The following is a 14,716-nucleotide window of genomic DNA, read 5'->3' as shown; positions in this document are numbered from 1 at the left end:
ACCATTGCAAGCTGTAAGGTTCAACTGTGTATAAGCATTGGCAAACAATGACACGAGAAAGAGATATCAAATACGTATCTACTCCAAGATAATGTATTGTAAAGAATACTCATGTGGCAATAAAAGACAGATGTGTTACTACATTATATATGCTTGACAAAATTATCACTTGCAACTGGAAAGCTGCAAAATGATATTTTACCTCAGTATCCTTCATACAAACTAATGATACAATATAAGAAATTAAAAATTAACAAATAATTACTTCGCATGTCAGAACTAAATATTTTTTACATAATTTTCATTTAGAGTAAATAATAAATACAAGATTTTAAGTGAATTATTTCTACTAATGTATGGTGAACCATTATCACTACTTAGGGTACCTGTCATTTCAAGTTTTCACACAATGTAGTAATTAGTTAAAATTACAAATAAGATTCAAAAGAAAAATTGCAAAGGTTAGTGGATGAGTTTGGGAGTGTGTGTAAAGGTAGAAAGTTGAAAGTGAACATAGAAAAGAGTAAGGTGATGAGGGTATCAAATGATTTAGATAATGAAAAATGGGATATCAAATTGGGGAGGAGGAGTATGGAAGAAGTGAATGTTTTCAGATACTTGGGAGTTGACGTGTCGGCGGATGGATTTATGAAGGATGAGGTTTATCATAGAATTGATGAGGGAAAAAAGGTGAGTGGTGCGTTGAGGTATACGTGAAGTCAAAAAACGTTTTCTATGGAGGCAAAGAAGGGAATGTATGAAAGTATAGTAGTACCAACACTCTTATATGGGTGTGAAGCTTGGGTTATGAATGCAGCAGCGAGGAGGCGGTTGGAGGCAGTGGAGATGTCCTGTCTAAGGGCAATGTGCGGTGTAAATATTATGCAGAAAATTTGGAGTGTGGAAACTAGGAGGTGTGGAGTTAATAAAAGTATTAGTCAGAGGGGTTGTTGAGGTGGTTTGGTCATTTAGAGAGAATGGATCAAAGTAGAATGACATGGAGAGCATTTAAATCTGTAGGAGAAGGAAGGCGGGGTTGGGGTCGTCCTTGAAAAGGTTGGAAGGAAGGGGTAAGGGAGGTTTTGTGGGCGAGGGGCTTGGACTTCCAGCAGGCGTGTATGAGCGTGTTCGATAAGAGTGAATGGAGACGAATGTTATTTGGGACCTGACAATCTGTTGTAGTGTAAGCAGGGTAATATTTAGTGAAGGGATTCAGGGAAACCGGTTATTTTTATATAGCCGGACTTGAGTCCTGGAAATGGGAAGTACAATGCCTGCACTCTAAAGCAGAGGTTTTGGGATATTAGCAGTTTGGAGGGATATGTTATGTATCTTTATACGTATATGCTTCTAAACTGTTATGTTCTGAGCACCTCTGCAAAAACAGTGATTATGCATGAGTGAGGTGAAAGTGTTGAATGATGATGAAAGTATTTTCTTTTTGGGGATTTTCTTTCTATTTTGGGTCACCCTGCCTCGGTGGGAGACGGCCGACCTGTTGAAAAAAAAAAAAAAAAAGTAATTGCTTAAACAATGAAAACAGTCACTAAGGGTTGAAGCATAGGAATGGAAGTACACTGTAGACCTATTATGAGTTACTGGTGTATATTAATGACTCGATTGTAGGAATTATCTCCTACATATCCTTGTTACCAGATAATAAAAAATGAGAATATAACCCAAAAATGTTTTATAAGAATTCTACAGGAAGATTTCAACAGATTTCAAGCATACAGAAAGTCAAATAGTTACTGCACTTTATATTATTAAAGAAAAGGGGACAGAGACCAAAGATAGTGCCATCTGGGATGGGGTGAAGAAAAAAAGGTTCAAAGTAACAGTTTAAAGAAAAAGAACCTAAATTACCCATACCCTACAACTGCACATGTCAATCTAAAGTTAAGAGGCAAGACCAAGAGATAAAGCTCTTTCTTCCTCCCTTACTGCACAAGTTTAAATAGGTAACTATATTCCTGTCATCCATTACTTCATGCACACCACTAATCTCTACACATGTTGCCCACTGTGTTCCTCTCAATGTTAAGGACAAAGTCTTGTGGGTGAAACATATATCCTCCACAAACCAACTCCTCGCATGGCATCCATAACTCCATATTATACTACAATATTGACCAGGTGTGTGCAAATTAATTCACATACATGTTACAATACATAGAAAATTGTAGTAAAAATATATCCTTAATTTTAATATAATTATCAAGATGAGTGCTTATATGAATGCATACTGACTAGCACTGTAGTCATTATAAACATAAGTCCATCCTCAGATTTCATAGTAACACAAAATGTATTGTTTAAATATAAACAATCTTTGCTAGTACTCTATTACAATGAAAGTATTGTTTTTTACAAGTTTTTTTTTTTTTTAGCAGTTTTAAAGAACCTTAATTTGATTCCACGCTCATTCTGAGGTGTTAAGTAGCGACGAGCACGACTTGCTACTATGGCACTAGTGTTTCTTGGCGTCTGCTTAGGGGCACACTCAAAATTCACCTTATACTTTCTGCCAGGCTCTGTTTGCTGGACTCTAACACTGTAATTCTCTTGAAGGAAAGAATCATCTACTTTTCTCTTTTTCCCAGACACTGGATCATTAGGGAAAACAGATGTGTGAGAATATGGTTCTCTATCAATTTCTACTGAGTGGGGCATGGTAGACAGATTTTCCACCTTTAACACCTTACTTATCCCAACATCATTCCTACATCCAGAGATTGTACCTGTTGGTGCTGCTGCTGTTCCTACTTCACTGCCTCTCAATTTATAGCTCCTTGTAATGTTGCCTCCCAGAACCATAGGGGATGTCTTCCTTACATTTGGGGTAACTGTCTCCAAAGTGGCTACAGCTGCTTTTTGCATAAAAGAGGAAGAGGAAGCAGCATGGTCCTCAGATTCATTCACTTTTTTCTTGGTTTTCAGTCTTTTCCCATGACCTCGAATACCCTCCACCCAATCATCTGTCAGATAAAAGGTTACTTTCAGATTTATGAGTTTGCAATTATTGCATAATATATGCATATATTTAACTGTACTTTGAAGAGATTCCTATATATCATCAATAACCACATAAGTAATATGTACTAGTTTTCAATTATGCATCACCAACATGAAAGCCTAGCCTAACAACATTAAAATTCAACTCAAAATTCTGAGGAATGCTTGAGACTTGTACAGGAACTGCAAGAAAACTAATGACAAAATCCTACATGCCGAGTGTCACTGGATGAATATAGATCACAGCCAACAAAAAATACTGTCACAGACAGGGTAGATAAGGATATTGTTTGTCTTGGGAGGATTCAGCCTGAGGGAAGATAATAGCAATAAAATGACTGCAAACAAATCACCAAGGGAAGATAATTGCAATAAAATGACTGCAAACAAATCACCAAGGGAAGATAATTGCAATAACATGACTGCAAACAAGTCACAAAGTTTTAAGACTCCCCTGCCATGGGTTCAAGCCCCACCTGCTCTGTGATTATTCCTTTATGTTTGACATTCTTTGTGAATAATGTATTTTTACAATATAAAAGTAGAAAAAGTAGATTACAATATACAGTAGCAGAAACTGATAACATACATAGTACTGTACAATGCAATATATGGATTCAAAAGTAAATACAACAGAGATAATAGTCAAACAAAATTTAATTAGGTGGTCAGCAATGAGCTGTATGACCCTGGTGGTTTATCGCTTAGTTTTGATTATAATAATAATGGTCAGCAATGAATGACCCATACAGACAGAGAATATATTTTTGTGCATATAGAATAATAATAATAATAAGAGATCAAGCCATAGTCACATAAAATTCAAAAGGTACCCTAGTTATAAGAAGATACATCAACACCAAGGTTAAATATTTATAGTGGGATATAATGCTGTTACAGCGTTCACTATAATATAATTTTCAGTGATCTATTGACATATAAATGTATGCAGTACCAAAAAAAAATTTTTTTTTTTTCCAACAAACCAGCTGTATCTCACCGATGCAGGGTGACCATAAAGAAAAACAAAAGTTTCTCTTTTTAAGTTTAGTAATAATGTCATGAAATCTAAAAGAGTTTGTATAGTTCTTTTCCTTGTACTAAACATGAATACCACATATTCTCTCAGACAATGTATGATTCCCTATGGACTCGGCGCTTTCCACCAAATATAATAAAAATACTGAGTGAAGCACAGCTCACCATACCTGTGCTAGTGTTGGTGTCTTTGATAGATAGTGTAGGAGTAGCTCTGGTGGCCACTTTAAGCGAACTGCCACAGCTGCTGCTGCTGCTATCACAATCCAGCACAAATCCCTGTAAACAAAGTCCTCTGTCAGAAGCACTCTCACAAATCTTGGACATTTTCACTGGTCTTCAAAATTAGCTGTCTCTGATTGCCACCATTATGTACCATTCAAAATTAAGAAAAGGATATCTTGAACAACGATACATTGCAGTATCACTGAAAGAGGCATTCAAGAGGTCAACCGAATCTGGAATGCTAGCATGGAACCCACATCTGATAAAGTATGTAAAAAGTCTGGAAGGTTTAGAGATTTACTACAAGACTAGTCCCAGAGCTGAGAGGTATGAGCTACGAGAAACTAGAGGAGATAAACCTGATGACACTAAGAGGAAAGAAGGACCAGGGGTGGGTGACATGTTTATGTTGTAGTATAAAATACTGGGCTGTGCAAGTCTGACTAAGAAGCAGGTGTTAGGTACATGAAGGCACAGCTGGAAGCTAAAAATGCAGACAAGTCACAGGGACATTAGGAAATACTTCTTTAGCCTTAGAGTGGTCAGGAAGTGGAATGATCTAGACAGCAGGATCCATACATAACTTTAAGAATTGGTATGACAGGACTCGTGTACCCAGGACAGAAAGTTAACCCAGTAGTGGCCAGCGGAGAAGAGGCCAGGAGAGACTTCACCCCTGCAACCTCCAATAGTGAGTATCCATTTATACAGCATCTGAATTAAAAACAACAGGTTTTTCTGTCTCCTTTAACACCTTGAGCTCCGATACTAAAAAAAACTACTGAAGTAAGCCTCGGTATACATTCTATATCTGTAAACAGATACTTGAACTTTCTGGACCACTGGCCTCAGTGATCAGTTTAGTCTATCCTATGAATTTGCACTCTCTGGAAAGGCAAAGAATTGAGGAAGGAGATATATGACTGCAGTGTACAAATGGATGTATATGGCATGGTGATACTGACAAACTGTGGAAAAGAACACTCGTGTACAGTTCAGGACATCTATTAAAGGAAACGTTTCTCCACAAGCATTTTCGCCATGAAACCATGATGATTCCCAAAACCCAAGATCATGGGAAAATTCCAAGGAGTGGCATCGCTGCCACACCAGCAGAGCCAGAAGCCTCACTTTTTGGCATCCCTCAAATCTTGGAAATCTTCATTAAAAAAAAAAAAAGCTGAGGAATGGTGCCCAGCAAGCTATGTATGATGAGGATTAACATGGGGTGTACAACAAACTAGCCGTTCGGGCAGCACAATTAACCCGTAAATGGTCCAAACATATATATACGTTTTTACCGCTAGTGCCCCAAACATATATATACGTTTTATGTGTCCTACATTTAACATTGCCACAATAAGCCTGAGTCGCCTAGACATGTGAGAATGGGTGTGAGCACTCACTGTGCACCATATTAAAATAATTGGGGATGCCTGGGTACCATATGCTCTTTTTTCCTATTAAAAAACAACAATTTTTTTTTCTCAAAAAAGTTGGGGCAGTACGGTAGTGAAGGTATATATACGTTTGGACCGTTTACGAGTTAACTACGTATAGGCAAATGTTCCGAGAAGAGAATGGGGGAATTTGTTAATTTTTTATTGTCACTTTTAGTTACAGTATATTAATTATAGGTGGAGAAAGAAACATAGTGATGATAAGCAGTACATTAATATGAATGCTGACTGGAATCTTGAGAGGGTTGTATTACTGATATTTGGCATTTATATTTCATTACATAAATTTACATAAAATTCAGCTGTGCACTTAAAAATAGATACAGTGACTGTAGTTTGCAGCTTTATGTACAAGAGCCATAACACACTTTACCTGGTCTGAGGAATCACTACTGAACTGTACAAGGAAGTGTCCTTTCTGTGGGGTGAAGCGTTGTGTTTCACCTTCTAGCAGCCAGGAAGAGCGGCAAGCCACTTTCTGAGATTCCTCTTCCACTGCATCACTACGGTCCTCTTCATGAAAGACAACCTGCCCAATACATGAAATTACCACTTCCCTTTCATAATCAACTTTTAGCAGCTCTTCAAAATTGTCTCTATCTAGACAGCATTGTACAACCCTTGTGGGTTTAGTGCTTGGTTCTGATTATAATAATAATCTATCTTTCCAGCACCTTCACCTTCCCATCTAACAACTCCCCTCTTTCCCTTTTGATTACAAAGTACATTTACCCCTTAAGCTTTCTCAGCTTATTAATCTTTCTCCAAATATAATCTCGCCTTACTGTATCATTCCTACATTTCCAAACCTCTTATATGGTAATTTTTTCTCCTTAGCCACTGTTTTTGCCTCATCATTCTACCAGTCATTCCTCTTCCCACCCACACCTACCCTCTTAAACTCACAAACTACTGCTGTGCACTCTAGCATTGCCTACCTCCTCGACATCATTACCTATGCTCTCTCTAGCCTGACTTTCTCCCAGTAATAGTAGCTTACATCTTCCCCTGTCTCCTTTAGTTCATTCACTTAAACTTTTCCCTTACCTACTGATGTCATTCTCCTTGTAGTCCATTTCTTTCTTACTCTATCTGTAGCTACCGCTAAATAATGATCTGATGTACATGTCACATCCTTATAAACATGTGCATCCAAAAGCCTATCCATCAACCTCTTATCTACTAATACAGTCTACTGTGCCTAATATTGTATCTTGTATAATTTCTCTTTTTCTTAAAATAAGCATACTAACTTACCAAAACCTACTATGCTACCTTGTGTGTCTGTGTTAGATGGGAGTGCATGGAGACTAAGTGCTCTTGATGGATGTGCTGTTGGAGTGCGAGTAGAGAAACTTTTACGAAGGGATTCAGGGAAACCAGTTAACAGGACTTGACTCCTGGAGGTGGGGAAGGTAGTGCCTGCACTCTGAAGGAGGGGTGGAGATATAGAAGTCAGAGGGGTAATATGACTGTGATGTTAGCAAACTTCTGGAAAGATAGCAATTAAGTGAATGTTGATAATGTTTTCTTTTTAGGGGAAAGGGCCACCCTTCCTTGGTCGTATCTGCGTGCCTCTGGGAAGACAGTGATAGCGTGAATGATGGTAAAAGTGTTTCTTTTTTGGGTCATCCTACCTTGGTGGGAGACTGCCAATGTGCATGTGTGTGCATCCTCATCTATATGTACTTACCTACCTGTGGTTACAGGGGTCGAGTTACAGCTCTTCGCTGGTCACGAAGAGGCCCAGGCCTCTTATGTGTGTGTGCTTACCTAGTTGTGGTTGCAAGGGTCGATTCACAGCCCCTGGCCCTGTGGGTGCATGTGTGCATTTGTGTGTGGGCTCACCTAGTTATGGATGCAGGGGTCGAGTCACAGCAACTGGCCCCGCCTCTTCACTGGTCGCTACTAAGTCATTCTTCCTGCTCCAGGAGCTTTATCATACCTCTTCTTAAAGCTATGTATGGAACCTGCCTCCACTACATCACTTCCCAGACTATTCCACTTCCTAACAACTCTGTGACTGAAAAAATACTTCCTAACAACCCTGTGATTCATCTGAGTCTTCAACTTCCAAATGTGACCCCTTGTTGCTGTGTCTCATCTCTGTCCACCTTGCCGATTCCTCTCAGTATTTTGTATGTCGTTATCATATCCCCCCTATCTCTCCTGTCTTCCAGTGTCATCAGGTCAATTTCCCTTAACCTCTCCTCGTAGGACATACCCCTTAGCTCCGGGACTAGTCTTGTTGCAAACCTTTGCACTTTCTCTAGCTTCCTTACATGCTTGGCTAGGTGTGAGTTCCAAACTGGTGCTGTACACTCCAACATGGGCCTAACGTACACAGTGTACAGGGCCCTGAACGATTCCTTATTAAGATGTCAGAATGCTGTTCATAGGTTTGCTAGGCGCCCGTATGCTGCAGCAGTTATTTGGTTGATGTGCACCTCCTGAGATGTGCCTGGTGTTATACTCACCCCAAGATCCTTTTCCTTGAGTGAGATTTGTAGTCTCTGGTCCCCTAGAATGTACTCTGTCTGTAGTCTTCTTTGCCCTTCCCCAGTCTTCATGACTTTGCATTTGGTGGGGGTTGAACTCCAGGAGCCAGTTGCTAGACCATGCCTGCAGCCCATCCAGATCCCTTTGTAATTCTGCCTGGTCCTCATCCAATTGAATTCTTCTCATCAACTTCACATCATCTGCGAACAGGAACACTTCGGAGTTTATTCCTTTCATCGTGTCACTCACAAATACCAGAAACAGCACTGGTCCTATGACTGACCCCTGTGGAAACCTGCTCATTACAGGTGCCCACTCTGACACCTCGCCACACACCATGACTCGCTGTTGTCTTCCTGACAGGTATTCCCTGATCCACTGTAAGGCCTTCCCTGTTATCCCTGCCTGGTCCTCCATCTTTTGCACTAATCTCTTGTGTGGAACTGTGTCAAACGCCTTCTTACAGTCCAAGAAAATGCAGTCTACCCACCCCTCGCTCTCTTGTCTTACTGCTGTCACCCTATCATAAAACTCCAGTAGGTTTGTGACACAGGATTTCCCATCCCTGAACCTGTGCTGGCTGTCGTTGATAAGCTCGTTCCTTTCAAGGTGCTCCACCTCTCTTCTGATAATCTTTTCCATGACTTCGCATACTATACATATTAGTGACACTGGTCTGTAGTTTAATGCTTCATGTCTGTCTCCTTTTTTAAAAATTGGGACTAAATTTGCTGTTTTCCATACCTCAGGTAGTCACCCTGTTTCGATAGATGTGTTGAAGATTCTTGTTAGTGGTACACATAGCACCTCTGCTCCCTCTCTCAGGACCCATGGAGAGATGTTATCCAGCCCCATCACCTTTGAGGTATCTGGCTCGCTTAGCAGCCTCTTCACGTCTTCCTCGGCTGTATGTACTGTGTCCAACACTTGATAGTGAACCCCGCCTCCCTGTCTTTCTGGAGTCCCTTCTGTCTCCACTGTGAACACTTCTTTGAATCTCATGTTGAGTTCCTCACATACTTTGTGGTCGTTTCTTGTGATCTTCCCTCCTTCCTTCCTCAGCCTGATTACCTGGTCCTTTACCATTGTTTTCCTCCTGATGTGGCTGTACAACAGCTACTGGTCAGATTTGGCTTTCGCCATGTCATTTTTGTATTGCCGTTGGGCCTCCCTTCTTACCTGTGCCTGTTCATTTCTGGCTCTACGACTGCTCTCCTTATTCACTTGGGTCCTTTGCCTTCTATATTTCTTCCATTCTCTAGCACACTTGCTTTTGGCCTCCCTACACATTTGGGTCTGTTACCCTTTGGTATAAACCTCTCCTCAGCTTCCTTGCATATTGTTGTCACATATTCATCATCTCGTTTACTGACTTCCCTGCCAGTTCTCTGTTCCACTGGACCCCTTCATGCCAGCATGAAGGAAATTCTTCATGCCTGCATAGTCCCCTTTCTTGTAGTTTGGCTTCATTCATCCTGCCCTTGGGTATGGGGTGCATAATAAAGATATTAAACTAAACTTCCTGCTTCCCTCTTCACTTGTAACTCTACTATGTATTCGAAGCTCAGAACCACGTGATCACTGGCCCCAAGGGGTCTTTCATATGTGATGTCCTCAATATCTGCACTACTCAAAGTGAATACTAGGTCCAGTGTTGCTGGTTCATCGTCTCCTCTCTCTCTGGTAGTGTCCCTTACGTGTTGATACATGAGGTTGTCCAGTACCACCTCCATCATCTTATCCCTCCACATTTCTGGGCCCCCATGTGGCTCCAGGTTCTCCCAGTCGATTTCCTGGTGATTGAAGTCGCCCATAATCAGCAGCTTTGCCCTGCTCGCATGAGCCCTTCTGGCCACTTCTGCCAGTGTGTCCACCATTGCTCTATTGCTCTCATCATGCTCTTGCCTTGGCCTCACTGCAATTATGACCTTTGGACCTCCAGATTGAAGTGTTCCTATTATGTAATCTCTTGCTTCTTTTCTGTCTCCTCTCTCCAGCCCATCAAAATCCCATTGGTTTTTGATGAACAATGCCACTCCTCCACCCCCCTCTGTTCCCTCTGACTTTCCTCAGGATCTGATATCCCGTTGGAAAGATGGCATCTATTATCATTCCTGTGAGCCTGGGTTCTGTGAAAGCTATGATGCCCAGTGATGCCTCTTTGACTCTTTCGTGCCACTCCTCCCACTTATTCGTTATTCCATCAACATTGGTATACCATACCTTCAGGTGACCCACACCCACCCACCCTGTGTGTGTGTGTGTGTACTCACCTAGTTGAGGTTGCGGGGGTCGAGTCCGAGCTCCTGGCCCCGCCTCTTCACTGATCGCTACTAGGTCACTCTCCCTGAGTCGTGAGCTTTATCATACCTCTGCTTAAAGCTATGTATGGATCCTGCCTCCACTACATCGCTTCCCAAACTATTCCACTTACTGACTACTCTGTGGCTGAAGAAATACTTCCTAACATCCCTGTGATTCATCTGTGTCTTCAGCTTCCAACTGTGTCCCCTTGTTACTATGTCCAATCTCTGGAACATCCTGTCCTTGTCCACCTTGTCAATTCCTCTCAGTATTTTGTATGTCGTTATCATGTCCCCCCTATCTCTCCTGTCCTCCAGTGTCGTCAGGTTGATTTCCCTTAACCTCTCCTCGTAGGACTTACCTCTTAGCTCTGGGACTAGTCTTGTTGCAAACCTTTGCACTTTCTCTAGTTTCTTCACGTGCTTGCCTAGGTGTGGGTTCCAAACTGGTGCCGCATACTCCAATATGGGCCTAACGTACACGGTGTACAGGGTCCTGAATGATGTGTGTGTGTGTGTGTGTGTGTGTGTGTGTGTGTGTGTGTGTGTGTGTGTGTGTGTGTGTGTGTGTGTGTGTGTGTGTTTGTGTGCGTGTGCAATGCATGCTAGATAACAATGAGTGGAGCCAAGTGGTTTTTGGAACCTGACGAGATGTTGGAGTATAAGCAGTGTAACATTCTGTGAAAGGATTTTGGGAAACCGGTTAGCCGGACTTGAGCCCTGGACGTGGGAAGTACAGTGCCTACACTCTAAAGGAGAGGCTTGGAATATCTATTGTTTGGAGGATCATCTGAATTGCCGTATTTATGCACCTCTAGCAAAATAGTGATAGTGTTAATGATGGTGAAGTTTCTTTTTCGGGTCACCCTGCCTCGGTGGGAGACGACCGGTGTTAAAAAAAAAACTTTTTTTTTTTTTTCAACAAGTCGGCCGTCTCCCACCGAGGCAGGGTGACCAAAAAAAAAGAAAGAAAATCCCCAAAAAGAAAATACTTTCATCATCATTCAACACTTTCACCACACTCGCACATTATCACTGTTTTTGCAGAGGTGCTCAGAATACAACAGTCTAGAAGCATACACATATAAAGATACACAACATATCCCCCCAAACTGCCAATATTCCAAACCCCTCCTTTAAAGTGCAGGCATTGTACTTCCCATTTCCAGGACTCAAGTCCGACTATATGAAAATAACCGGTTTCCCTGAATCCCTTCACTAAATATTACCCTGCTCACACTCCAACAGATCGTCAGGTCCAAAGTACCATTCGTCTCCATTCACTCCTATCTAACACGCTCACGCACGCTTGCTGGAAGTCCAAGCCCCTCCCCCACAAAACCTCCTTTACCCCCTCTCTCCAACCCTTTCGAGGACGACCCCTACCCCGCCTTCCTTCCCCTATAGATTTATATGCTTTCCATGTCATTCTACTTTGATCCATTCTCTCTAAATGACCAAACCACCTCAACAACCCCTCTTCTGCCCTCTGACTAATACTTTTATTAACTCCACACCTTCTCCTAATTTCCACACTCCGAATTTTCTGCATAATATTTACACCACACATTGCCCTTAAACAGGACATCTCCACTGCCTCCAACCGTCTCCTCGCTGCTGCATTTACCACCCAAGCTTCACACCCATATAAGTGTTGGTACTACTATACTTTCATACATTCCCTTCTTTGCCTCCATAGATAACGTTTTTTGACTCCACATATACCTCAACGCACCACTCACCTTTTTTCCCTCATCAATTCTATGATTAACCTCATCCTTCATAAAACCATCCGCCGACACGTCAACTCCCAAGTATCTGAAAACATTCACTTCTTCCATATTCCTCCTCCCCAATTTGATATCCAATTTTTCTTTATCTAAATCATTTGACACCCTCATCACCTTACTCTTTTCTATGTTCACTTTCAACTTTCTACCTTTACACACATTCCCAAACTCATCCACTAACCTTTGCAATTTTTCTTTAGAATCTCCCATAAGCACAGTATCATCAGCAAAAAGTAACTGTGTCAATTCCCATTTTGAATTTGATTCCCCATAATTATATATAAACAAATACACACATGCAGCATATAAAAGACAAATGTAACTGATAACTAAACAGACCTTCGCAGAGCACTTAGGTGTTCCTTTAGTGTTCTTGTTGGGTAGAGCTGCTTTGCCGAGATCCTTAGTGGCAGTACTTTCTTGGGCTGCCAACCTGAAGTCAGTGCTGCTAGTTACTGATCTGGGCTGGGGCGTTGCTTGTGGATCTAGCCTGTGTGCAATATGAGGTCTGGCCTGCGGTGTTTCTCTACAGTTTGGGTGTAATAAAATACCTGGTCTGGAGTGTGGTGTTGCTATATAGTCTGGGTGTGGTGGAGGTGGAATGAATGGATTTGGCTGTGGTGGTAGAATGCCTGGTTTTGTCTGTGGTGGTAGAATGCCTTGTTTTGTCTGTGGTGGTAGAATGCCTGGTCTTGACTGTGGTGGTGGCATGCCTGGTCTTGACTGTGGTGGTGGCATGCCTGGTCTTGGCTGTGGTGGAATAATGCATCGTACATGTGTTGGTCCAGAGTTTGGGCGTGATGGAGCGTCTGGTCTAGGCTGTGGAGTTTGTCTCGAGTGTGGGTGTTGTAAAACACTTGGTCTAGACACGGGTGTTACTCCGAAATCTGGGCATGGTGAAACACCTAGACTTGACTGAGGAGTAGAATGTGTATTAGGGTGGGAGACAGGCGGTGCCATGGAGACTTGAGGTGAAGCTTGAGTTATCGGAGGTACATGTGCCACTGGTGACACTTGACACCGGTAGCCATTCTGCAACAAACAATTTTTGTTTCAATAGACAGATGCGACATGGATGCGATTCAACTAAACAAGATACAAAGATTTATACAGAGATAACAAAAAAGGCACAATACCGTGACTGGAAGAATATAACAAATAACCCTCATATAGGAGAGAGGAGCTTACCACCAAACCGAAACTTCGTCAAACCATACCACGGGTGGGGTTTGTTCCCGCGGTCAGAGAGTCTCAAAACTCCAGACTGTCGTCGTAAGCTCCTCTATATGCGGGTTATTTGTTGTATTTATACAGAGTTTGGCATATTTTTTTCTGAATAAATGTATAATAATATCAGAAATGCTGGTAATTTTGCATTATTATATGCACTGGAAGTGTTTAACCCATGGGGGTCATTCGTCGTTTTGCTGTCAATATCCTTTTCAACCTCTAAATCAGTGGTTCCCAAACTGGGGGTAAATTACCCCCTGGGGGTAATTTAACCATTTTTGGGGGGTAATGGAGGGGTGACAGAAAAAAAGTTATGAATTCTGAAAATCAAGAAAACAATGCGGTACCCGGTATGAGGATTATTGTTAACTTTGTCTTAGTATATAAAGTTGTAAAGTAAACCTATTATAAGTAAGTAATAAAGTTAAACCAAATAACAATAAACATCAAAAACTAATATACAGTATTAGAAAAGAAGAAATATATAGCTAAGTGTGTGGAAACCCAAAAGTATTTTGACAAGTATGCTTCAGGACAAGTCACTCAGTAGCCCAGATCGACCTGTTCAGTACACGTCACTCACTTCCTGAGGCTGCCTCTATTTCACACTGTCAGTTTATCTGTGAGCATCAGCCGAGGTAGACATAAGCTGGTATGTATGTGTACTGCCCTGTGCAGTATATAGTTAGTATTTACCCACTGTTACTGTGAATTTGTAGCTATTATTAATTTTATATACAATGTATGTGTGGTTCTTACGTTTTCAATGGTTTTGCTAGGATTAGCAGAGTATGCGAGGCTGTATACGTTCACGTTTAGCCATATATATCAATAATAACAACATTTTGTGAAAGGGTAACATGCTTTATGTGGCATGTTAAATTAGGTAACAAGCTGAAAAAGTTTGGGAACCACTGCTCTAAATGGAAGCGCCTTAACGAGAGTGAAGAGCTCTTGAATCTTGATCCAAAGAATTGCCCGAAATTCATTACAAACTAGTAGCTTCCTTTTGGGCCTAACAATAATTTATTACATGTAAACTACATTACCTGTGTATTACATAAAAGAAATAAAAATCTGATTTTGACTTAAATCTGATTGCTTTGTATATATGTGAAGGCACAACATGGCGGAGACAGGTTTACCGCTCCCCGTG

The 14,716-nt window shown here is 41.3% G+C and overlaps 1 protein-coding gene across 5 annotated transcripts in view; it reads right to left on the bottom strand.

Moving 5' to 3' along the window:
- Positions 1-48: 48 nt before the first annotated feature.
- The window catches only part of LOC128697866 (uncharacterized), a 37,269-nt gene continuing 22,601 nt past the window's right edge, over positions 49-14,716 (bottom strand). For 3 of the 5 annotated variants that reach the window (XM_053789834.2, XM_053789837.2, XM_053789835.2), the window contains 4 exons: positions 12,670-13,362; positions 6,112-6,267; positions 4,224-4,332; positions 943-2,978 (listed from right to left, as the gene is read on the bottom strand). In XM_053789834.2, coding sequence (XP_053645809.2) covers positions 2,368-2,978; positions 4,224-4,332; positions 6,112-6,267; positions 12,670-13,362 — 1,569 coding nt within the window. In that variant the 3' untranslated portion in view covers positions 943-2,367. Of the gene's footprint in view, positions 2,979-4,223; positions 4,333-6,111; positions 6,268-12,669; positions 13,363-14,716 lie in introns of all 5 variants that reach the window. The other 2 variants (XM_053789838.2, XM_053789836.2) reach the window with 2 other exon arrangements.

Source organism: Cherax quadricarinatus, chromosome 68 (assembly GCF_038502225.1).
Source record: "Cherax quadricarinatus isolate ZL_2023a chromosome 68, ASM3850222v1, whole genome shotgun sequence".
Taxonomy (NCBI): Eukaryota; Metazoa; Arthropoda; class Malacostraca; order Decapoda; family Parastacidae; genus Cherax; species Cherax quadricarinatus.
This window is presented reverse-complemented; position numbering and strand designations above follow the sequence as displayed.